The sequence below is a fragment of the Zootoca vivipara genome, chromosome 15 (assembly GCF_965207765.1).
Source record: "Zootoca vivipara chromosome 15, rZooViv2.hap1.1, whole genome shotgun sequence".
Classification (NCBI taxonomy): domain Eukaryota; kingdom Metazoa; phylum Chordata; class Lepidosauria; order Squamata; family Lacertidae; genus Zootoca; species Zootoca vivipara.
Genome location: NC_142598.1, coordinates 3,183,811 through 3,209,671, shown reverse-complemented (window position 1 = coordinate 3,209,671; position 25,861 = coordinate 3,183,811). Strand labels below are relative to the sequence as shown.

General features: G+C 46.1%; 1 protein-coding gene across 3 annotated transcripts; it reads right to left on the bottom strand.

Moving 5' to 3' along the window:
• Nucleotides 1-157: 157 nt before the first annotated feature.
• On the bottom strand, nt 158-24,230 carry IRAK1 (interleukin 1 receptor associated kinase 1). Of its 3 annotated transcripts, XM_035140710.3 has the most exons (14): nt 23,268-24,230; nt 19,799-19,966; nt 17,972-18,154; nt 17,522-17,628; nt 16,105-16,272; nt 15,560-15,624; nt 15,275-15,389; nt 15,044-15,156; nt 11,077-11,281; nt 6,708-6,776; nt 6,322-6,543; nt 4,227-4,440; nt 2,741-2,863; nt 158-576 (listed from the first exon to the last, which is right to left on the bottom strand). In XM_035140710.3, exons 1-14 carry the CDS (start codon nt 23,374-23,376, stop codon nt 524-526), a joined length of 1,914 nt encoding a protein of 637 aa, XP_034996601.1. In that variant the 5' UTR covers nt 23,377-24,230; the 3' UTR covers nt 158-523. The 3 variants fall into 3 exon arrangements, with proteins under 3 accessions (XP_034996601.1, XP_034996602.1, XP_088514929.1); XM_035140711.3 differs by lacking the exon at nt 2,741-2,863; XM_088658803.1 differs by lacking the exon at nt 17,522-17,628 and having other exon boundaries at nt 23,268-23,691.
• Nucleotides 24,231-25,861: the final 1,631 nt, after the last annotated feature.

The following is a 25,861-nucleotide window of genomic DNA, read 5'->3' as shown; positions in this document are numbered from 1 at the left end:
GAAAATAAAATGGTTCTTCTCCTTCTCCATTGTCACAAACTGCCATATCCTAAGAGGCTGGCTGTTCAGCTTAAATACCACATGAATCTAGCAAAACAAAAAAACAGATCTCTGTCAGTACCATGTACAATTTGTAAGCCAAAAGGATACAGACAGGTTACAAATATATAAAATGTTTTATTTACTGTCTTCAAGAAAAAGGAGTACGTAGTGCGGAGACGCTTGCAGGGAGGGTCATGGGGCAAAAATCTACACAATCCACTCCTCTTACTGCCCTTCCAGTTTTGGGTTGCAACTTTAATCTCCGATTCAAATAGACTCCATTGCCCCTGCCACCCCCACCCCCTCGCTTGAGCTATGTTGTTAACTTGATGCCAGATTCCACCAGGAACCCCTGAGTGCCACAGGATTGGTGGTACCAGCTAAAGAACGTGCCGCTCCCAAGGGGATGGTGGGACCCTGTAAAATGCAAAGTGCCATCAGCGCTGTGAGAACTTTAATCCTTCCATGTCACTCAAATTCATCACTCAAATTCATCACTCTCTTCGGGCTCACGAGGGGGTTCTGCAAGGTGACCTGGAGGAGGGAAGAGAATTCATTAGAGATCCTTTACAGTACATGATCCCTCAGGGTCACTTTTAGCACAGTGCGTTTAGCACCTACCCTCTAAAGCTAGAACACAGAAATCATAATGCGATGGGAGGAATTTGCCTGGCCTTGGCCACGCTCCATGGAATTGCCTTACATGTATGATTCTTGCTATAAGTGCCAATGGGTTCTGGGCTGATTTCTCAGACCTCATGCTATGAGAGCTAAAAGAGCCCACACCCTTAGAAAAAAATGGGGCCCCCCATTCTGTGGTAGAGTAATATTGCTTTGCATGTATTAATTCTCACATTCAATCTTCAGTATCTCCAGTTCACCACCCCACTATATTTATCTATCTATCTATCTATCTATCTATCTATCTATCTATCTATCTATCTATCTATCTGCATGCCCTGCCTTTTTCACTGACAGGGATTCAAGGCAGCTTACAGATAAAATAAGTCAGTGTTTCTCAACCAGTGTGTGCCTCCAGATGTTTTGGGACTACAACTCCCATCATTCCTGACCACTGGTCTTGCTAGCTAGGGATGATGGGAGTTGTAGTCCCAAAACATCTGGAGGCACACTGGTTGAGAAACACTGAAATAAGTGTATGTTGTTGACTACAACTCCCATCAGTCCCAGCAAGCAGTGCCAGTGGCCAGGGATGATGAAACTTATAGTCCAGCAACAGCTGAAGAGCCACAGGACCCCCTGGCAGAATCTCTGAATTACAGGATCTGAGGGAGAAGGGCAGGAACACTGCCAGACATAGCAAACAGCCCTAGGCTAGAGATACCAATGATCAAAAAGGTACTTTTCCACATGATACATGTTTTATAGAAATCTCTGCCACAAGATGTAATGGCTTTTAAAGGGGGAATAAACAATTTTATGAAGGAACAGTATTTTAGCAACCATTAGTTACAATGACTAAACTGTATAGAATCTCTCTACGCAATACGCTTCCCAGCACCAGGTAGTGGAGGAGGAGATTTGGTGGGTGGCAGACACCCCCTTCCTGCCCTCCTTGGCCACATTGTTAACTCTCCTCATCTTCATCTGAAATGCAGGCTGAGATGCAGACCCCAACCCTTTTAAAATAAAAAAAGAAACTTATTGGTCCACAACAGGAAGGCATGGCAAAGTCTGAGAGCACATGAAACATAGGCTTTGTGTGACCCAAAACTACAGTCTGGGAAGAGGTGTGTGTGTGTGCGCGCGCCCCCTCTATCAAAGAAGGATGCAGTTCTTGATCTGTTTCTGTGAGAAAAGGGAAGTCAATGGTACAGCCTGAGGGTACTTGAGCCAGAAGATTTTATTTTTTGGCGCCATTTCGGCTGCTCACCCCTCCACCCTCAGAAAAATGCAATTTCACCCTGAAGCCCTCTTGTGATTTGCTCCACTCCACTCTCAAGTGTAGTTGGCTATATTATATTAGCCTTCTAGCCTTGTTACTCACCTATCCTAACATCTGTGGGGAACCTAAATTCTACACAGAAAAAATATGTCAATAGTAAAAAAAAAATACTGCTTGGCATATTATAATCAGTTTGAGAGATTGGTTTGAGGTATCTGAGATTTTAAAGGTTGGCATTTTTGACAAGGCATAGTTTAGCTGCAGGTGGGGACGGGGGGGGGGAGAAGAAAAGAGAGAATGAAGAGCAGAAGCAACTAAGGGGAGGCAGATATGACTGGAGGCCTTGAGAAAGGGGCTGCAAGCCATCCTGGATACAAACAGCAGACTTTGAACAAGGTGGGTTTTGTAATCGCTACTCTCATGAGGGCAGGATTTCAATGGGTCTCTTCTATGTAGGATTATGTCTGGATTCAATCCTGTGTGTTTCAGATTCTCTACACACATGTCCCTACATGGCATCCAGTGCACAAGGCTCAGGCAAGAGTGCCCTTGCACCACACGCATGTTCAACGAAGAGAGCTCAACACCTGCTTGAGGCTTTTCATTCCATAATGGAGGACGAGAGGGAGGTGCAAAAATATGCACACAGAGTCCTGGTGGGTGGGATGAGATTGAGGGGTGATGATGAATTGATCTGCCTTTTTGAACAAGTCTCTACCTAACCCAACAGGGTCATTGGGGAGACTGACTAGTGCCACCCTCCACCCGCAGAAGCAGCAGCGGGAAGGTTACCTTCCCCTGACGCCGTAGAAGCAAGCACATCCAGGCTGCTAAGCTCCCCGTCGCGGTAGAGTGCCAGCCGTTCCATCATACGCCTCCTTGCTGGGTTGATGACGATCTGAGGGGCAGAGTCGCCTGCAGAGAGAAAGGAGCCAAGCGCTGAGTGACAACTGGCCCAACTCTGGGTGCCTCTACCTACAGATGGGAGGCAGTTCTCGCCAAGGCAAAGGTCTTCTAAGTAGTGTTACCACATTTATGGGTCTCCCTTACTTGTTTAGCTGGTGCTGACCAATGCCAATTGAAAAGAGAGTTATTTTCCCAGGATTTTTTAAAAGATGCCTATGGTTTTACTGCTGCTTTTTAACTCAAGTAAAGAGAAGGGAGTCCATGATGGATGGCAGTTCCTTAAAGGTGAAATATCGAAGGCCCAAATGCAGACAGTTCCAACAAGAAAGAAAAGTGGGAGGCATCTATAGAAACCAGTGTGGCTGCATAAGGGAATGAGCTGAGAGTTAAGCAGGGCCTGTACAAGAAATGGAAGAAAGAGGAAATCACAAAGGAGAAGTATACAAAAGCAGCGAACAGCAGGGAGAAGGTCAGATGGGCTAAAGCTCAGAATGAGCTTAGGCTTGCAAGAGAGGCTAATAATAATAATAATAATAATAATAATAATAATAAAATGTTTCTTTGGCTGTCCTTGAAGCAAGAGGAAGAGCAAGCAAGTAACAGGTCCTCTGTATGGAGTCCTCTATCGGGTACTCCTGTGACTACATTAGAATCTGCTTTTTATCACATCTTCATTGCTGGGAAAAGGCTCTCCAAGGTTTCAAATAGGAGCCCCTGTCAGGCCTACCTGGAGATGCTAAAAGATTGCACCTGGGACCTCCTGCATGCAAAACAGGTTCCCTCAAACATTCTATCAAGTCAAGAATGCACTTTTGCAGGTAGTGCCCATCTGTTTAATTTTATGATTTCTTCATCTGAAAGCAAAAAAACCAACAAAGAAAGAAAGAAAGAAAAAGGAGGAAGGGCCTTCCAGTCTTGCAGAACTAGGTGTAAATACACTTATCTGCACACCTGCTTTAGAATCAAGTGTCCCCTATCCTGTACTAGGGTCACAACCCCATTTAAATATAACTTTTGTCTTAGCATTGTTGTGTGTGCTTTATTCATCCCATTTCCCTTTTAGGCCAATTTGTAACTCTTGCGACACACCCCAGGGCTCAAAATAAAATGGTAAAGAAGAACTGTTCAGTTTGCACAAGGTTATGAGCTGATGTCATTTATCACGGAGCAGCTTACAGATAAAAATAAGAACTGCTAAAAACGTATAAAATTTAGAATTGGAATGTCACTGTTCTGTAACAGTTACTTAATATTTGGTTCAATTAAGTACAATGCTTGAAAAATGCTTATTATTTGCCCATACGTCTCCAGTCCGCTGGCCAAACCTTCCTAAAGAGTGGGGGAGGGACTGAGGTGGCCTGCAGTGCCTTACCTAGTTGGCCTACGGAGATATTCCCTCTGGGCAAACTTCTGTAGCTCAGCAGCCTCAGGCTGCTCTCCAGGCTTTCATCACTCTCCTCAGGCTGGTTGAGAGGCCGAGAGGTGTACGAATCCTCTTGCGGAGTGTGCAGCTGTTTTAGGGGTTGCAAAGTGGGGGAAGACTCTTTGCACAACAGTAGCTGGAGCCGCTCTAGCTCTCGGTAGACCTTAAAGACAGGAGGAGGAGTAAGTATTGGCTATTGTTGGCGGGGGGGGGGGGGCTCAAATAAGAAAGCACAGTAATTTCCCAGAATACCCAGCAAGGTAAAAAAAAAAGTTGGGGGAAACTCCCTTTCAGCCAGAAAGTCACATTCTTTCCTTGGATCTATTTGTTCCTACCCCACTGTTGGCCTTAACACTCAGGGCACTGATAATGCCCAAAGGACAGAAGGCAGGATATACAGTGCAGCCTTCCCCAGCCAGGAACCTCCAAATGGTTTTAGACTCCAGCTCCCTTCAGCCCCAGCCAGCATGAGCAATGATCAGCGATGTTGGGAACTGGAGTGCAACCGCATCTGGAGAGCATCAAGCTGGGAAACAGTGAATGTGCTGTTCTTTACACAGCCACCCTATAGGTAAGCATGCAACATAACTGGCCTAGAGTCTGCAGAAACCACAGTACCAGTATAGAACCAACAGCTGTGAGTATAAAAGAAAACGCAGGTGAAGCCGGAGCCCCACACACTTATTCGCTGTTCCTAGACCACTGGCTTCCACCTGCACACCCATTACAGTGGATGTGTAGACCAGTCAGGACTGATGGACAGAAGGACTTGCCCAGAACAGCTTCCTGGGGCTGAAGCTCCTCTGTGGCACCCCCACCACTGACCAGGCAAGCTGGGTCTGAGGAGAAGGGAATCCACTAACCTCCAGAAGGCAACAGGTTCCCTAGCCTTGCCCTGTGGAAGGAGTATGTGTCTCCTCCCCCACCATTAATGCTCATGGTTCCCCACCTATTTAAAATGTTATGGCCCTGCCCACAGAAATTCACAGACTAAAATTCAGCCAGGACTGGAAAGTATTTTATAACCCACAGCTCTTCACTGGCTCAGCTCCAACCTCACCAGTAGTTGGCACAGAGAGGGACTCCCAACAAGTAAGAACAATGCCCAGGCTTTGATTTTTGAGAGTGGGATTACAAATAATACATATACACCCTTGCTTGCCCAAATGGCTTTGGTAAGAGGACGAACACCACCAGTGTCCGTTTTCCTCACAGCAAACATGAAACATAGCTATTATTGAGGACCTATTTTTAATGTCAAAGCAAGCTTTGCATATCCATGTTTTAGGACATTTATTGTGGTCCAAAATCGGCAGATGAAGTGTCACATTAAAAACTTGCAGACACAGAGTGGTTCTGCAAATTGCTCACCATAAGAGAGAGAAAAATGTGTAACTGCAGGCTGCACTCTTTGATGCTTATATAGCTCTTGGCTGTAAGAGATCTGGCTCCAACTGATTGACTAAGTCCTTTCTATGAATGGCTCCTCTGTTATGGACTGTTTAAAAACATCCCAACTGCTAAGAAGGTTTAAAAAAAGAGCACAAAAGGTGTATGAAAAGATGGAGTTGTGTGCTGTTGGAGGGAAGGGGTTTAGAAAAAAAAGGAAGCAGTGGACCAACAGTATGTAAATGTTGTGTCATCTGTGTGTGCGTTTATATAAAACAAAACACTACAGAGAAAGAATAGCAAATAGTATGCAAGAGAGTAATGTGAATGGGGAATGGGCCTGAATGGGGAATGATCTTGGAAGTTAAACACAAACACACACAAAACCAGAATCACAGATTTACCCTGGTGTCCCACATCTTTTTCCGGTTTCACAGATGGGTCCAAGGCAGGGATTTGTCCAAGCCAAACCCAGCATTAGTTACTAGAGCTCCCAGAGAAAATGCCTATATCAGGGCTGGGAAACATTTGGCTCTCCAGTTGTTGGTGGACGACGTCTATCATTCCTGGGATTTGTAGTCCAGCAACAACCAGAGGGCCATAGGTTCCCCATCCTTGGCCAAAATGCTCCAGCTCCCTCCTTCATGCCACCTACCTCCGTCATTGGGGGGCGGTGCTTGGCCCTTTGGTGGAGGCACCGGCCAGCCAGGCTGCCTAGTGCTGTGCCCAGTGGCTCTGGACAGGGCCCGGCCCGCGGGTCTGCGTGCTTCTGGTATAGATGAGTGCCAAGCTGAGCAACTTGGGGCAGGCTGGAAGAAGTTGTGGCAGAGGACAGCTGGGCTTCCTGCTCCTCTTCCTCCTCATTCAGAAGATCTTTCTGAAGGCAGAGAGAGGGATAATCCATTGGAAAAAGAGGAGGTGGGAAAGCCAGCAAGGATGGCGCAGCATCATCACTGACTGGTGTCAGAAAGAAAACAAACTGCACATTAATAAATGAGCAGCAGGGCAGTGCGGTGGGGGGAGAACAGAATAACTTCTCACCAAGTACTTGCTATGTCCTCGTGAATCCAGCTCCATAGATCGTCTCCCTGTCAAGATTTCCAACAGGACCTGGTAGGAAAAGCTGCACTTAAAATAAACTGGAATGCATAGCAAGGAAGGGAAAAAGAAATGGGGGTGGGGGTGGTTTCCTTTCATTTCCCACATTCTAGCTGAGCCAACCAGACATGATCAGGTAATCTGAGGATCGCATCCCTTGGGCTCACTTCCAATGCTCAATTTGTGTATTAAAATTGAAAGCCAGCAGCTAGTTGTCAACATGGGGTGGGCTGCAGGGCCAGTAGCATCAACTCTGCACACTGACTTGACCCCCTCAAGCCCCCCCCCCAGCCACCCTCCTCAGTATTATAAGCAGGCAACTGAGACATGGTCAAGCAATTCAATTTATTGTATACAGTCAGCGACAATTTTGTGCATGTCCAATGGAAGCGCGACCACTGACGCATGGGTCCTTTTGCACCCAGAAGAGGGCAGAATGGAAGTGGAACAAGCTTGTGCGCACTCCTCTGATGCATGTGGGGGCCAGGAATGGAACCCCCACACAAAATGGTCGCTGCATGTATAGCAAGGCCTTCACAATGAACGACAGAGGGCAAAAGCAAGGCATTCCTCTAAAACCACACAACGCAAGTCTATAAAACGCTACAGCATAAAAATTTGCAACATAAAATTTAAAATTACAATGCATTAATGTAACTGGAATAAAGCTTCTTAGCTGCCAGAGCAAATTTGGTTACCAGATGTGTAATTTGTAGATATTTATCAGCTAGGAGTTCAACTATCACTTCCTGGGGGGATCTATCAGAGTACCAATAAAGAACAGAATATTTAAAAAATTATGGGCAAATCAACAAATGGTGCAAGACATCCTCAACCTGATTACATCCATCAATGCATTTCCATGCCATCTGAGGCATTCCAAGGTATCTCGCCTCCAAGGATGCTGAGGGCATCTGCTGAAACCGAAGCTCAACGAAGGCCCTGCGCAATTGTGGGAAAGTCAGCATCTCAAGGTAGTGAGGCCTTGAATGGTTGTCCTTAATTTGAGGGTCCCAAATAACAGGCAGCGATTGTGGATGCTCTGGCTTGCTTAGCGTCATGGTCATATATCCAATTTCCAAGTTCACGTGAACTAAGGGATAAATATTTCCCCTCTTGGAGATTTTAAGCCCTACCCTTGTTTTGACACTTTTGTACCCAACCTCCTGCCCTTAGCTGCTCCAACCAGCTGAGCTTGGTGAGAATATGGTCCTCAAAGGTGCCGAATCTATGCCAGTAGCAGATCAATTCTGGCCGCTATTGAGGGGAGACCCAACTCAGCTCTAGGATGAACCAACAGAGTCCCTGGAGGAAGTCCCAATATCTGCCTCATAAATTTATTTTGTAGGACTTCTCGTTCAGATTTGACACTAGTTCATCAAATTTCAGCCCCATGAAGCATTGGTGCAGTATTCTTTGACACACAGATATTGAGGGCAGGATTTAAAAGCTGCATAGAGGGTCTTGGTTCTTATATGGACTTTTCATAAATTTGCAAATTAGCTTATGCAATACATAAACTTGAACTACCCTTCCTAAATCCTGCTTGTTCGTCATGAATGATGGCTTGATTACTGACCCATTCTTGGATTTTTATTTCCAGTTAGGAGTTTGATCTGTCCTTCCACAAATTGTCATGCAGATCTTTTTTTGGTTGGAAGATTAAATAGAAGAGTTTGTTTTAAGAGCCTCTGCGCGTTCTACGTTGAGCTTAGGGGTCTGCTCTTGTTGTCGCCAGTGCCTGCTTGTTATTATCTGATAAACTGTGGACCTCTTTGGATAATTGGGTTATTTGAGAGGCGATACCTCTAATCTGTTGGAAGATAGGCTCAACCGTTTTTGCAATTAGGGTTAATTGAGTGCTCTCCCTACTTGTTATTCCTTCCTCTCTTAGAGGCTCAGGGTCAACTTGCCCCATCGTTGGATCCAGTTCTATCCTCTCTCCTTGAGTATTCTCCTCATGTTCACAATCATCTTTAAGGGGATAAAACCGGTTTTTCGTTGGAACTGTAAAAGCAGATTTGTTAAAAAAAGTCCTCCATTTTAGATTGTTTGGGAGCCGGTGGAAGGAGTGCCTCCTCTGGGTCCCTGTAGCGTTTGCTAGGAGGCATAGTATTACGGTGGGGACTAGACAGGGAGAGGTTTCCTTAACCGAAGAGAAAAGAAAAATAGAAAGTGCTCCTTTCAGTTTAAGAGCTTCTCTGTGTGGTGCCTGCCAGGAGTTCCAGGAACAAAGTATAAAAGGGAGTTGGCGGTTAATAACTAACAGCTGACGGCCTGCCCAGGGTGCTTCACAGAACTTGCCCAAGGTATTTCTCACAGCATAGATAAGAAGGTGCTGATAGAATCTCAGTAGGTTGGTAAGTTTAAAAGTAGAAAAGGAAAAAAAGAGGAAAAATTACTTCCCTGGGTAGTAATTGGCGCTAATTACAGTCCTGTTATCTGCGGAGCTCCGAGCCTGCTTGCCAAGCTGTCGCCATCTTGGAACTCTCCCCCCCCCCCGATTTTATTTAATAAATAACCTGATTATAATTTGGAGGCCACATCTAGCAGTCTAATAGGTCTATAGTTGTGAGGGTCTGAAAGGTCTTATTTCTTGAAAATGGGAAGGACTATACTGGTACGCCAACCACCCTGAAGAGATTCTGCCACTCAGTGTTTATGCATGTAAATAGTTTTGCCAAAATTGGACAGCACCAATTTACGTCCAAAGAGAAATCCTCCGGAGGAATCACATCTTCTCCTGGTGCTTTCCCAAGCCAAAGTGTCAGAATCAACTCCCCAATCTCTGTGGTAGAAACAGGTGGCCAGTTAGGGAGAATTAAAGGGTTCTCTGTCGTGGAGGGTTTATATTCATTTTCCTTCCAAAGATGGCACTAGAATGGGCAACTCCCATTTCAGGTGTTATGGGGGTGGGAGTAAAGACTCAAAAAGTTTATCCACAGAGCCTCCTTGAATTAGGTTCGAAAATTTGGATTTGTTCATCTCAATAGGAGCAAGACCCAAAGATTTTCAACTATTTTCATAATGTACCCTTTTTTCCTCCCTTAACAATGTTTTATATTCTCGCCGTTGCTGTTGTAGAAGAGAAATAGCCTCACCTGAACGGGCAAATTGAACTTGTCTTATTAGGACAGTTCTTTGTTCTTGGACTTTCAGTCCCTATCAAACCAATTCCATGTGCTTGGATGTTTTAGGGTGGGAAGTAGGAATCAGAAATGGTCTACATTCCCTGGTTATATCCTGATGTAGCGCACAAATATTCCAAGTCCCTTCTAGAGTTTGCTGATGTAGCTTTGAAGTTTGTCTGTGGTCATCATCTGTCTGATATTACAATCAATTTGATGGGTCCATTCCAGCCTTCGCTCAGCCTGGGAGTGGCCACCATGGCTCTTGAATGGATATGCTGCATTGGAAGAAGAGCCTAAACTATAACCAGCAACACACACTCCCTTGTCCGATATGTAAATATAGTAACCCTTAGAAAGGTCAAGGGGTACTATTAAAACATACCAACTGATATTTGCAAATTAAAGAAAAATGTTCATGGACAGACAAAGTGCATAGCAGGGAAGGAGTCTTCCCCAAAGGGTGCGCTCCTGCTGGGCTGCAGTGTGTTGGATGATCAAGTGGTCAAGGGGCACCCCCATTCCCCAAGCTGCCAATTCCTATTTTGTACTTTCTGCCTCTGAATGAACTAGATAGGTGAACAAGGGCATAGTTCCAACACATCCTATGACAGTTAGTTCTTGTAAGTGTTCCTGCAAGATAAGTAGCCTTCAAAGTGCCAGAATTTTCACCTAGCGCTGAATTCTTGGAAAGAACAGCTTTCCAAACAAAGCATATTCTTTCCAACACCCCAAAAGAGGGAATTTCCCTAACTTGTCATATTCTCCCCACACTCCTGAAGTCCTGGGATGGGTGCTCAAAAGGCAAAGAAGCTGAAGGCCCAGATGAAATACGTGTGTGTTTGTGTGTGTTTGTGTGTGTGTGTGTGTGTGTGTGTGTGTGTGTGTGAGAGAGAGAGAGAGAGAGAGAGAGAGAGAGAGAGATCCACTCTTGCACTTCAGGGGGTTGGACTAGATGACCCTTGGGGTCACAACTCTACAATTCTCTCTCTCTCTCTCTCTCTCTCTCTCTCTCACACACACACACACACAGAGAGAGAGAGAGAGAGCGCTTTGAGAGTAATCCCTTTATAAATGAAAAGTGATATATAGGTTTTTTAAATAATAAAAATCTCAATTTAAAAGTAAGACGGAATGCTGCAGTCTTTGCTAAGCCCCTCCTCTCCTCTCCCCATGTTACTCACCACACCAAAGCTGAAAACATCAATAGCAGTAGAAAGCATCCCCGTCCGGATGTACTCAGGGGGCAGGTAAGCCAGCGTGCCCCGCACAGTCTGCGTCCGGCCCAGAGAGCTGCTCAATCCTCCCTGCTTTGGTCGGCGGCTAAAACGTGCCAACCCAAAGTCAGCCAGTCGGGGGGTGAGTGCCGCATCCAACAAGATGTTAGAGCTGCAAGTGGCAGGGAGAAATAAAGGGTTTGCAACCAGCCACTATACACAGCCTCTCACATTCCATTCTCCAAAATAAGCTTCATCAAAATCTTCTGTGTGTACCAATTACATTTTGAACAGCACACATTCTTCATCTTATTGCTATGAATTTTGTTCCAGTCATCCACATTGTGAGCCCAGAAAAAAAAGAAATCAATCCCAGTTCAGTCTATTTTGCATTGCCCATTCTGCTCCAGTTACTCATCCAGAAGAGGCATGGGGTAAGACAAAGCACCAAAGTCCTGCTCTCTGACCACTTAATACAGTACTTTAATCCAGGCATAGGCAAACTCGCCCCTCCAGATATTTTGGGACTACAACTCCCATCATCCCTGACAACTGGTCCTGTTAGCTAGGGATGATGGGAGTTGTAGTCCCAAAACATCTGGAGGGCTGAGTTTGCCTATGCCTGCTTTAATCCAGCAACTCCTCTGGCTACTGAGATTTCACCAGGCACTGCACACACATATTTACAATCCTAAAAGGACCAGAAGCTTGCTTTATGAAAAACATAATATGAGACCTCTGTGAACCTGAATTCTGTGCTCAATATTACATTCTGTGCTTTTTCTGGAATCATAGCCCCAAGTTTGCTTTTAATGGAGATTTGTAAGATTTACACACACACACACACCAAAATAGAACTTTAAGAGATATACCCGTATTTTCCGGCGTATAAGACGACTGGGCGTATAAGCCGACCCCCAACTTTTCCAGTTAAAATATAGAGTTTGGGATATACTCGCTGTATAAGAAATATGACCCGGCGTATAAGACGACCCCCGACTTTTTAGAAAATTTTCCTTGGTTAAAAGTAGTCTTATATGCAGGAAAACACAGTAGCTTTTTGATTTTTTTAATGGGGCAGGTATGTTTCAAAAAAAAAAACACCAGCAGAGTTCCAAACTCTCTTGTGCTTGCTGAAGACAGGAAACCGCAGAGTGTCGGGGAAGGCATGAAGATTTGTGGATGATGAGCAGATAGTTTTGCATTACTAAAGCTACAGATTTCAGAAGCTTGGCTATTCTACCCATCAAAATGACCCTGACCTGCTTCTACTGTCTGCATCCTGCTAACCATTGGCAAGATTGCTCTTTTATTATTATTAAAGGTTTTCTTGGTTTACAAAGATATGTGCAATGTCTCTCATAACATTTTTACAAATCAGTTTCAATTGTTGAGACATTGGGAAGAAAAGGGGGAGAGAGGTAGATGGGGGGAGGGTGGGTGGGGTCAGGTGATGAAGTTTCTATTTTGCTTAATATATGTGGGGGGTTTTGTCAGCATCGCTTGTGCAGGTTCTCTGTGCAGGTTCCCTTGTGTTCTGTTAGTGGTGAGAGAGGTTGGGGTTGGTCTAGGGTAGGGTTGTTCATTTGTGATTGGCTGAGGTGGTCTTTGTTTCGTGTGTGAGTGGGGTGGGTGGGTGTTTTTGGGTCAGGTTAGCCATACTGATTTGTATGCTGTTGGTGGATTTTTGTCATTGTCTTGTTGGGCTGTGTATGTGATAAAGGGGAGCCATACCGGGGTGAAGTCGTCTTCTTCTATTTGCCCCCGTGTCAGTTTCAGCTTATTGGTTAATTTTTCTAGTTAGGCTGTTTCCTTCCCATACTGTTTGGTACCATTGGTCCATGCTTACTTCTGACAGGTCTCTCCAGTGTCTGGTTATGGTGTTTCTGGTTGCTGAGAGTAGGTGAGTTAAGAGTTCTTTGTGGTATAGGTGGGCATTATTGTCTTGGAAGATGTTTAGCAAGGCCAGTTCTGGGGTTATTTCTAATATTTGCTTGGTTATTTTACATATTTCTCTTATGGTTTTGTCCAGAATAGTTGGATTTTGGGGCACTCCCACCACATGTGGAAATATGTGCCTGTTGAGGTGCATCCTCTCCAGCATTTTGGCGAGGTTCCTGGGCATATGAGCGCTAGTTTTCTTGGTGTTAGGTACCACCTGTAGGTGAGTTTCAGACTGAGTTCTTTCCTTTTTGTTGATATGGATTTAAAGGGGGGTTTAGACCACATTCTGGTCCATTGAGTGGAGTTAATCTCGTAGCCTATGTTGTCTTCCCATTGTCTTTTGATTGTGTCTAGGGGACTCGTGGGATTTTGAAGTAGTATTTTATATATTGCAGATACCATCCCTTTGCCGTGTCCCTTTGTCATTAGGAGGAGGTTTTCAAAGGTTGTCAGGGGCCTAGTTGCTGCTGATTTAACTGCTGGATTGTTTAAGAGAGCATGTAGTTGGTGTTGTGTTAACTAAGGTATTTGGGTGTTTTCTAGTTTATCCTGTATTTCTTGTGTTGACAGAGGTTTGTTATCTTTATAAAAGTCTATTAGGCGATATAAGCCTTTGGTTTGCCAGGTTTTTGTCTGGAGGTTTTGTGCTGCATGGTGGAATAATGGGTGGTAAGCCAGGGGGGTTAGTGGGTTTGGGGTTGGGGATAGTTTGCCTGTTTCTGTTTTCCATGGTTTGAACATGGTTTGTGTGTACCTATTAAGTGTTGCGGGAATTTTCCTTAGTTTGTTTGGGAGGAATGGGTATGCTGCGGTGCAGATACTTTCGATTGAGCCCCTCTCTAGGTGTATCCATTGTTTTGTCTTGTCCTCCAGTATATATGGGATTATATGTCGTATTTGGTTAGCTCTGTAATATGTTTCTATGTTGGGGATTCCCCATCCTCCTTGTGAGGTGGGGAGGTGCAGGTATTTGGTGCTTATTCTTGTTTTTTTATGTGAGAAGATAAAAGAGTGTAGTTTTCTCTGCCATCTGCGAAGTTGGGTTGGGGAAATCCAGATTGGGAGGGTTTGGAATAGGTAGGTTAATTTTGGGAGGGTGATCATTTTGATCATGACCATTTTGTCTGAGAGAGTGAAATTCATATTGTTCCGTCTCTTTAGGTCTTTGTTTATTTGCTGCCACAGGGGCTTGTAGTTGTGTAGGTATAATTTGTTGAGGTTTTTGGTTATTTGTACCCCTAGGTATCTGAACTTGGTGTGACAGATTTTTAATCTTGGTGATATTAGTGAGTTTTTTCTGGGTGTGAGGAGGGGTGTTGAAGCACATGGCTTCTGATTTTGTAAAGTTTACTTGTAGGCCTGACACCGTTGCAAACTATTAAAGGCCCATCACAGCACACAACAACACTACCTATATGGAAGAATTTCTACTTAGCGCCTTTCCCATTCAATAACAGACCTATCCTTTGCAAGGATGTGTCCAGAGTTTTGAATACACTTTTATATCCTAAAAACAAGAAAACTGGAATTCTGTACTCAGGCAACCCAAATTCTGCAACCTGCTTGAATTATACAGATTTAGCAAGTTGCCTAATTTGTCTAACTCTGAGTAATTTATTCTGACTTTGTTAATCATGGAGAGGGACAACTAGTGAAGCAGAGCACCCAAACCCCACCACTGGGAAATCTCATACACAGACCCTTCTGGCTTCTTCCATTTCAGCAGACTTGGCTCACACTTTTCAAAAAATAAATAAAAACTATGGGGTTTTTAGAAAGCAAAGTTCTGCAATGAATTTCCTTGTGGAATCGCAGCTTGTGTGCCAACACACGTCTTGTAACAATTCCCTCCTTCCCAAGTCAAACAGAAGACGGGAAAAGCAGAACTCTTCCTTCTCGTGCACAAAGCAACAATCCTCCAGTTGGGTTTAAAATCATGCCCCCTTTCATCTGTTCCCAGCCTGGGAGACAAGCTCTCCTCCTCTCTCACCTCTTGACATCACCATGAATAAGGCTAGGAGAATCGCTGTGCAGGAACTGAATGGCTCTGGCAGTGCCCACTGCTATATGCAGCCGCTGGGCCCAAGAGAGGCAGGGGCCACTCTGAAAGACAAAAATCAAAACAGAAACAGGTCAGCAAATGAAACAGTCTTTGGTGCCACCTTCTGAAGAACCCCTGGATAAAAGTATTGAGAAGAAGAATAGAAGTTCAGGTGAGTACCTGTCTATGCAGGTGGTCCTCCAAGGAGCCCTGAGGTAGGAAGACGTAGACAAGGCAGAAATGGCCCTGCTCAGCACAGTAACCAGCAAACTCTACGATGTTGGGGTGGCGGAACCTGGGATACACAAGAGGCAGCGTTAAGGAGAAGCAGCTCAAGCTCCTCCTTACATCCCACCACAGTTAACAAAACAAAACAAAACAAAACAAAACAAAACGTCTCATGCACAATCCCTGCTCCTGAAACGCCACCCAATAACCTTCCAATTCATAGTTTTCAGGTCTCACCGGGAAAGCTTTTCCACCTCTGTGACAAAGCTGTTCTTTATTACAGTCCAATCCAATTCTGCTTCCTGTCAGTCAGATTGGGGAAGGGGGGGGAAGAGAATAGATAAAGATGATCAGTTTCACCACTAGGAGCACACCTTCCTTCAGAAGAGCTGGCAAGGCCACACTGGGAGGCTGAAATCAAAGCATGTGGGGTTGGAATGAAAGAGTGCTGCCAGCGCACTCAAAAAGACTCAAGCTGCTAGAAGGCCCTTCAGTCAGAAATGCTGGGAATTTGAGCTGAGACCTTATATGAGCAAAGCAAATGCTAATGGATTCACTCTTTCATGGACCAGATGGAAAAGAGGCAGGAAGGCTGCAGAAGGCAGCCCCTCCCAACTTGGTGTCCTCCATGTGCTGTTGGGCTACAACGTCCAACTGCCCCATCCAATGTGGGCAGTGAGCAGGAGTCATGGGAGTTCAAAACACCAGGAGGTTACCAGGATGGTGGAAGGGAATGCAAAGTAAAATGGTCAGGATCCCAGCCCAGTACACTTTGGTTATACCTCTTTGAGCCGTTTGACAGCATAGACAGTGTTGCGCAGTCGGGCTTGGTAGACGCAGCCAAAGCCACCTTCTCCAATTTTCAGGGTCTCTGAGAAGTCTCCTGTGGCTTCGCGCAGCTCCTTCAGCTGCCACTCAAAGGGGCAGGTAGCGGTCAGAGAGTCAAGGCTCTGGAATTAGGAAGACAGAAGAATGAGCTTGAAAAGAGCAACATCCCACCTCAACATGTGCTCCTCAATACACTTGAGTTCCCACTAACTGCATGGAAGGAGCGTTTCAGATTTCAGCTCCTTGAGGTCTTGTTGGTGGCGGGGAGTTGCTAGAGAGAAGCAATTATACAACATCAGCCCAGAAGTGATAATGCTGAAAGGATGCAGAAAGAGAAGGGAAGGGTGCAGAGTACAGACATGAGGGTGATCAGAAGAGTGTGGGGATTACACGAGGAAATTGTGCTGGCATGTGTGGGAATGACTGAGATCTGGTGCTGGCAAGCCACACCGATCTTCGAGAGTGTGGGCATTAGCGCGGCAAACCGGCTAATGTCAGAATGGGAAACACGTGAAGAAGGACAGGTCAGAGGCTCAGGTCAGCAGGGCAACAGGTCACAACAGAGCTAGAAGGATCTAGGAGGATCTGGATGGAACTGGATGAATCAGGACAAACCAGATGGGTCAAGCCAAGGAGGGCAACACAATGGGAACTAGGAGGGGGTGTTTACAGAGTGACATGTGCTTGGAGCATGGACAGAGGGCATGGCAAAACAACACGTGGGCTATGGAGGATGTCTTAGGGAGTGACCGGTTGTGACGTTACAGGAAACATCACCTTGTATGGGACTACACTGTCGTTGTAATGATTAACTGTCATCCTGAGCTTTCAATAAAAGGAAGCGCTCGAGCTCTGCTCTTGGTCACCTTCCCATTGAGTTCAACCTGCCTCGAGTTGTGTCGTCTTTGCCCCTACAACAGAAGAGGGCCACCAGCAGGCTTAAACAATAAGGAGGGGGGGAAAGCCACCATTCAAAAATGGCAGGAGGGTTGGCAGGTACACAATGGGGAACTAAGCGGTACAAAAATATGACTGAGGAAGAAACAGGTATTTATTAAATTTGTATCTTGACTTTCCAAAGGAGCCCAGGTAGCCCCATAACTGTGACAGACACTACCTGCTTTTACATACCTAGTAAAAGAATATGAGTGTTACAAACAATGAGGACCAGAAGTATTAGCAGTAGACAAATGCTCAAGGCCGAGATTCTCAAGGACTAGATACTTAGTTCCATCATTCTACACCACCCTGGTCACCAAGCAGCTTTTCTTCTGTTTTCCTGCACATCTAATTTTCACACACCCCACCCCCACCATCACATACACAGTCAGAGCCCAACTGTTCCATCAGGCAGCAGAATTAGGTCCATACCTGTTCATCAAGGCGGGTGGAAGGCAAAGGTGGGTTTCTCTGGCCGACACTGTTAAGGTGGCTGCTGGGAGGGGAGCCTGGCAGAGAGGGCGGAGGACAGGAGGGCTCTGTTTGCATGGGGAAGAAGTGGGAATGAATGCTGTTATAGCTGGGGTACAAAAATGGTTCCTCCTCCTATTTTCAGCCCCCTCAATGATGTTTGCTCAAGGTCATGGAAGCAAGAGTGAGAAACACAGAAGGTTTTGAAAAGCTGCAGTGGGTCAATGGCCTGATCCAAGGTGGGTCGTAACAGAAGCACTGCCACCATGCAAATATATTGTGAAAGATTAAGAAATGCATGTTTGGGTTAAAAGTGGAACCTGGGTCTGAAAAGGTTGAAAAAAGCAGATTATACACCTTTACTACCATCAATAAATAAAGGCTTCCCCTAGCCATGGCATGCGTTTTTACCTGGTGCTGGTGAGGAAGCTTGTTTGTGGGGCTCCCAAATTGATTCCCTGACCCTGTTGCTACCAGGATCTGGGGCAGGTGCAGCACGTGGGGGCTCAGGTAGGGAAGGTGGTGGCTCAGGGGAGGCATATGGAAAATGAGAAGACAATGCCCTGGGCTTTGCAGGTTGTGGGGGTGGATGCCCTAGAAAAAGAAGAAGTGAGAAAAGATATTAGACAGCCTCCAAAAACAGGAGGCGTCACTGCATTGCCTTCCTTTGATTTCTCAGCCTGAGTGTCCTGTCTACCTCCTCATGTCCCAGCACACGGTGCACTAGTGGGAAGAGAAAAAGTGTCCTGCAGCAGGCAGGATTAATATCAACACACAAGCAATCCATGCAGGAACATCTTGACAAGTATTGACAACATGCCCCTGGTCAATGGCATCAGTCATCACTTAGAAAACCTCCCAGACTTTTCCACGTGAAGGCTAAGGCAAAAGTGATGTTTAAAGACATAGATGTTAACTGTTGGCTAGGACGCTGGACCTGGAAGTCTAAACTAAACCTAGCCCAGGTACAGATATTCTGGTGACCCCGGCAAATCACACTCCCTCAGCTTCAAATGGCAACTGGTTCCCTATATCCCAAAGATGTTGCAGGACAGATTTTCAAAATGTAGCACTTCCAAAGCTCTGTCTCTTCTTTGTTTTCTTCTCTTTTTTATTTGGCATACTCTACTCACGAGTCTTGATTAAGCTCCAGGGATTGTTTACTCATGGCAGTGGTAGATGGTTGATGGAGGACCCTGGGTGGGAGGTACAGTAGTGAAATGCTGGTCTCCCAGGACGAGAGGCTGGGAGGAGAAAGATCCCAGGTGAGAGCCAGGAGGGGTTACTACCTGTTGTGGGTTGTAAGGGCTAAGAACGACCTTTAAGAGAGGACTCCATATTCTATTAATATTTCTGGTAGTGGTTTTTGTTTTTTATTTACATTACTTTTCTATATCTTTTTGCATTTTTAAAAATATAGCAATTCAAAAGCTGTATGATGATGAACCAAGATCTATAAAAGCCTCCAGTTGGGCCTTTTACAGCACCAGCATCCACCTTACAAAATGCCCTTCTGCCCCAAAAGTTCTATAGGAAATACCATGTACCTCCTTTCACCAGTAGATGGAACCCTATTATTTCTTACAAGGTTTACCAACTATTTACTGTTGGGGTTTTCCTGTTTATTTTAAAATGGGAATTTTCACATTTTACTCTTTGCACTTGAAAGAGCAATATTTCAAGTTTTTAGCCCAGTTTTATGTTGCACTTTGTAAGTTGCTTTGTATACAGTTCCTCTTTAAAAAAGCAATTAATAATTTTTAAAGTTTTATAATCCACTTTTCAACAAAAAGGTCTCTAAGCAGGATACAGTAAAGTCGTAACACACACTTGAGCAACAAATGCAGCAGGAGAAACAAGATATATAATTTCGAGCCTTTTTAGACAAGTATTTGAGCCTTTAAAAGTTTTAAATGCCCATCCAAATGCACCTGGGTGAGAACAATTCCTTTTTTTAAATTCTAAACATGTAGGGCAATTGCTAGGTGTCATGGTTGATAAGCAAGAATGGCCAGGACCTGAGATCGTAAACAGCAGGATTCTGGGGCTGGGGCAACAGACACTACAGCAGGAGTGGGCGGGGGCAGGGGGGGAGAAGAGGGGATGTTCCACCCCCTTCCTTCATAGTAAACTGACTGAAAAAGTGTTGCTTGTTCTCATGGCTTAATTGCTCCAGATAAACCAACCAATAAAATGAACTAGAAGAGGGAAGGCAGGGAGGGATCATGATGGGCTCACATGAAGTGATGACATCACGTGGCAGATAAAGCTCCAAGTCATCAAGGATCTGCAGTAAATCACCGACAGAGGCATTGCGATTCATCCAGGCCCACATAAGATGCTGCGTCCGCCCATCCATCTTCTCATACAGGCGCAGCTCCACCTGATCTCGTACAATCCTGGAAGCTGAGGTACAAGAAAGACTAGTTATGGCTGAATCTGTTGTCAGGAGGCAATACCAAGATTTTCTGACATGAGAACAAGCTCATTATGCTATATTTAAATCCATGTGCTATATTACAATTCGGTTCTATTCAGATTTCAACAAGGCACAGCGACATTTGTCTGCATTTAGCATCCACTCAATCTTCTTTCCCTGTTATAAGCAGCTCCTCAAACCTATACTCTTATACAGTACCTGGATACTGCCTTTTGATTCAAGCTAAGAATAGGCAACATGACTAAATCCATTCTCAGGAGCTTTGAAAAATTAGCCTCAAGACCACCCCCAATTCCCTTATGAACTTTAGCAGTTTATCTTTAGGGGAAATGCCTTTTCTTTCCCCACCCCAAGTATCAACAGCACAGGAAGATGCTTTATGCAAAGGGTGAGACTACAGTCACACCTCGGGTTACAGATGCTTCAGGTTGTGAGTTTTCGGGTTGTGCACCGCGCCGAACCCAGAAGTACCAGAACGGGTTACTTCCAGGTTTTGGCGCTTGAGCATGTGCAGAAGCGCTAAATTGCACTTTGCGCATGTGCAGAAGTGTCAAAGTGTGACCTGCGTGTGCGCAGATGTGGCGCTGCGGGTTGCGAACGCTGCGGGTTGCGAAAATACCTCCCGCACGGATCACGTTTGCAACCCGAGCATCCACTGTAGGAGGCACAGAATCGTTTGACTTTCAGCAGCAATCTATCGGGCTCATGCAGAGGTCTCTCTCACAACCTATTTACCTGTTCCTTAAAAAAGAGAGGCATGGATTAAACCTAGAACTTCTTTGCGTGCAAAGCCTATGTTGTACCACTGAGCTAGGATATCTTACAAAAAGCATATGCTCGGTCAGTCTTCTCTTCTCCCTCCATGTACTTTAGTAGCACTTCTTCTGGAGCCAAGAAACACAGGCAGACTGACCAAGGGTTCTAAGTAATCATGTTTGACCAAGGCTACCCCAATCACAGTAGGCCAGGTAGAACAGCCTAATCAATTTCACATGTGGTTCTGCTCTCCCACACTCACTTTCTACATTTACATTGGTTGCCACCACCATTTTGTCAAGCAAATTTTCCAAACAGTAAGAAAAAATACTCTTATTCCCAGGACGCGTCCAAACAGTAAGGAAGTGTCCAGCCTGAAACTGGAAGCTATGCCACATTTATCTCAGCTCCCATTTGTGTGTGGTGACTATTTCAGCTGCACTCTGTGCTATTTTTCCGGAAAAAGAGGTTCTCTTAGAATGGAAATGGTGCCAGAACCCAACTGAGAGGTGCTGGAACTGAGTTCCAGAGCATTCCAGCTGGGAAAAAAAAAGCCCTGGCTGCACTGAAGGTCAAAAGCACCCAGACAATTGTAGACTTATTTCAGTATTAAAGTTTCCATGGCAGAGAGAGGTTATAGTTGGAAACAAGAGAGATTTTTTTGGGGGGGGGATCATAAAAAAAGGAATAGAAAGAGTTTTCATCACATTTTTACCCTACAGCTTAGCTGAGTTACAAGATGTTTAAGGTTATATTGTTCAAAGCTTTTAAACAGAAACCAAAGAGGCTTCTGAGTCAGTTATCATCTCAGCATCACCCCCAGTCAAAACCATGTGATAACCTGTGGAGAAACACCGGTTGTGTGAACCAGCACTTCCACAGGGAAGCTGGGGTGAGCTGTTGATGCATTGCAGCAGGGCCGTCTTAACCATATCTGGCGCCCTGGTGCCAAGATCCCTCTGGCACCCCCCGTGAGTGAGGCAGGCAGGAGGGGCGCGCGGGGAGCTGAGAGGTGCGGAGGAGGCAGCCCCAGGCTCGCACTCCCTGCGCGCCTCTGGAGAGTGGCCTGAAGCCGCTCAAAAACTGAGAGACGCGGAGGAGGCGGCCCCAGGCTCCCGCTCCCCGCACGAAGCTCCAGAGGCGCGTGGGGAGCGCGAGCCTGGGGCCGCTGCGCTGCGCCTCTCAGCTGTTCAGGCGGCCCCAGGCCAGCGCTCCCCGTGCGCCTCCGGAGAGCTGCCTGAAGCCGCTCAACAGCAGAGGCACATGGAGGCAGACACCAGTGTTTGCTGCCCCTTCCGCGCCCCTGATGGCCAGGCGCCTTGCGCCACTCAGCCCGGGCCTAGGGACGGCCCTGCATTGCAGGGGGTTGGACGAGATGAGTCTTCATTCCCTTCCAACATTACAATTATATGATTCTAACTCCCGCAAATAAAGATAGTGGCCTGGACAGTCACCACATGGAAACCCTGGTTCATTCAAGGGGTGCTTCAGCCCACATGCCAAAGGGCTGCAAACGCGCCAGGGAATATGCCTGGCCTCAAAGGGTCGTTGTTTTTAAGCACCTGTGAAAAGTCACATTTGGTTCTGTTATGAAAAGAAAGCTGTCAATTATTATTATCAATAATATTAGCAGCTCTCCCACATAATGCCAAATCAGCTGTGTTATGATTTTTTTCAACCCACTTGAAGTGCATGAACCCAGTGAACCAGGCTGTTGCCCACAAGTTTGGGCCTCAGTAAGTCAGTAGCCTATAAAGGGGCCACCCACAGCACTGTGTTGCTTTTTACAGCCAAAATGCAAACAGAGCCTTAATACAAAAAAAGCAAGTTGAGGCAGCCGATTTAAATGGCACATTTGGTGTGCTATTAAAGGCATCATAGGGAGCAGGCAAATCTGACCCATGAGAGACCCATGGGATAGTCTCCTGGGCAAGCCCAACTAAAAACACAGGAGGTGCTGCACAAGAGCACTTCATTAACTGAGTGTAGGCATGTCTGCCTCACTTGGTTCTCCTTTAGCCATCCAAACACAATGGGCTGCCCTTCAGAAATTTTATTTCAAAACTTTATTTGAGGTGGGTCGGTGCAGAGGTGGGATGGCAGGTGCAGGCAGCCGAATCTGAAGGCATGACACAGTTTGGCAGTACACACTTCATGTAAGCAAAGACTCTGGTGTTTGCTCGTGGCCATTCTAGCCAAAGGCTTCTCCATCCTGGGACCCCTTACTAGAGATGTGAAGGTCCAGGGAAAAAACCTGGGAAAATTCGGGAAAAACCCGTTTCCCCCGTGTTTTTTTCCTGAAGCCTTTCTTTGTTTTTCCCCGAAAAATTGAAAAAAAAAAAAGATTATGGAATGTTTTATTTTAACATTATGAATAAAATATTTTAAGATAAGGGGTTCAAATATTTTATAAATCATTTAAAGCCCGGGGCCGGGAAGCGCCGCCGTCGGGCACCTAGTCCGCATGAAGGCCGGGGCGGGGCTCCCTCCCTCCCCTCCGCGCCCGCTCACCGAAGCGCTCCCACTCGCTTCTCCCCAGCGCGTCCATGACTTCGTGGAACTTGCACATGACGGCGGCGGGCAGCTCGTAGAGGAAGCGGGACGCCCAGGGAGCAGCCATGGCCCCCCGGCCCCGACTGCGACTCTCGCCCTCTGCGCCCCGGGCCAGGCCATAGGAGAGCCGGGGCCAGGCAGGGACGACGGAGGAGGAGGAGGAGGAGGAGGCTGGCCGCGGGAAAGGGCCACTTCCCCTTTAAATGCCGCCGCGCCTCCCACGCCGCTCTGCGCCTGCGCCAGAGGCCCCGGAGAAAAGAACTCCTTTCGCAGGACTCTCGGACGAGGCGGCGGCTACGTGGGCGACGCAGCCCTGTCGAGTGCGACCAAAGCGGGCGTCTCTATAGCAACGGACCCGGCCTTTTCCGCTCTGTCTTTTGGCGCCGTGTGCTGCTCTGGCTCCGCCTAGCGGCCCAAGGAGGAGCTGCGCAGCCTTAGGAGGCGGCGCCGGCGATGTCACAGCAGCCCCCACGAAGGGCGGCGGGATGCGCTGCTGGCACCCACGAGGCGGGCGGGCATTTCAAGCGCGGCCCGTCCTAGTCTGCGCCTGAGGTAAAACGGGAAGGTGCCACCACGCCCTGCTGCTCCCCACGCCTGCCACCCGCGCCGAAGCCTCCCTTCCTGGGGTCGTGCAGCTGCGGGCGTGACTCGTGAGCCCTGCAAGATCTTCTAGCTGGAGGAGGTCCTCTGGCCATTTTTTGCGGGGCTGTCACGCCGGGACCCAGGAGCCGCCAAAACGGCTTCTTCTCTGGCAGCAGCGAGGAGGACACGTGCGGAGGCGCCCCTTCTTGGAGGCAGCTGCTGCTGTCGCCTCGTGGACGGCACAGCCCTGGGCTTATGGATATAAAACCGAAAGATGTACTTGCTTGGGAGTAAGTTCAGTTGTACACAGCGGCAGTTATTTCTGAGTAAATATGAAATAGAGATATAGGACGGCTACCTTGGGTATATTATGTTGAGACTGATGGGAGAATGGCTGGTAGTCCAAAACATCTGGAGGGCACAGGGCTGGCAAAGGCTGGTGTAGCATGATACGTATACAGTCCTTTTTAGTATGCTACAACATAAAACTGCTGGAGCAAGTTAACATATTTTGTTACCTTGTGCATTAAATGGACCGTATGTAAGAAGTGGGTTTGCTTAGTTCCATAGGATTCACACCTCAGAGTGCAATAGCAGGCAGATGTGCTAATAAGCACGCAGGACTTACAGCCAGCCTCTGTTTAGAAGAGTCTTCCCAACCTTTCGTCTTCAGATGTTATTGGACTACAACTCCCATCATCCCTGACCAGCTAGGGATGATGGGAGTGGTAGTCCAACATCTGGGGGTCGAAGGTTGAGACAGGCTGGTCTAGATTCTATTGAGTTATGCATACACATACTTCAACACATTGGGTGATAGTCAAACTGTGAGAATTTAGTCACAACAACTTAATTCCATAGATTTCAACTCTCATAGTATGACTTAGGTGGAATCTACACACATATAAAAACGCTGTGAAAACTCTTTTTAAAAAAAGTTTTGAAAAATACATTGAATTTGGCATAGCTCACTGTCGCCATCTGTTGTCACATTTGCACACTGCACTTTACAACACATTTAAAACGTTTTATTTGCAGCTATATAGCTGAGTCCTCAGTCTGATATCAACCATTTGGGTGAAATATACAACCCAGACTTATAAGTTTCTTGTATTTAAAGCCCTAACAAACACAGTGAGACTTACCTCTGAGTAACTATACAAAAGAATCAGCCTTCATCAAAGATTCCATTCTCTTATACTCTCCAAGTACCAAGTCTTTATTTTTGTTGCCATGTATGATTGTTGAGACTACTTGATGTGATGGCAGAGAATGCTCAATTGCTCAAGGAACTGTATAGTTTTAAGTCCAAATTCTGTGAGGGAAGAGAGAAGTGTCAAGTTTAGCTGAGGACGCAATATAAAGGCTAAGAGATTTGGAGGGCAGAGACAAGAAAGGACAGAAGTACCGGTATCTAGGACAGGTGGCAAAAAAGAATTGAGAAGGCATGTTGATCCAATGGGCCAACCAGGGCAGGGCTGTAGAAGGAACTTCACAGTACAGTCGTACCTTGGTTGTCGAATGCCCTGGAACTTGGGAATTTTGGCTCCCAAACCCTGCAAACCCAGAAGTGATTGTTCTGGTTTGCGAACGTTCTTTTGGAACCTGAACGTCTTCTGCAGCCTCTGATTGGCTTCTGCAGCCTCTGATTGGCTGCAGGAGCTTCCTGCAGCCAATCAGAAGCCGCCATTTGGTTAGTGAACGGACTTACGGAACAGATTCCATTCGACTTCCAATGGTTATATTAAGGTTAGGAGGGGCTGTTTGAAAGGAACACTGTGGCAGATGATCAGGAACCATTATAGTTACAGATAAGGCAAAGTAACTATAAAGGCAAAGTGGGGTCACTAAGAGTTGGACACGACTAAACGACTAAACAACAACAAAGGCAAAGTAAACAACAACCCAGAAAGCTAAGGAAATTAGAGTGCTGCCTCTACCCTTAACTCTGCGCCAATGAACTGTTTTCT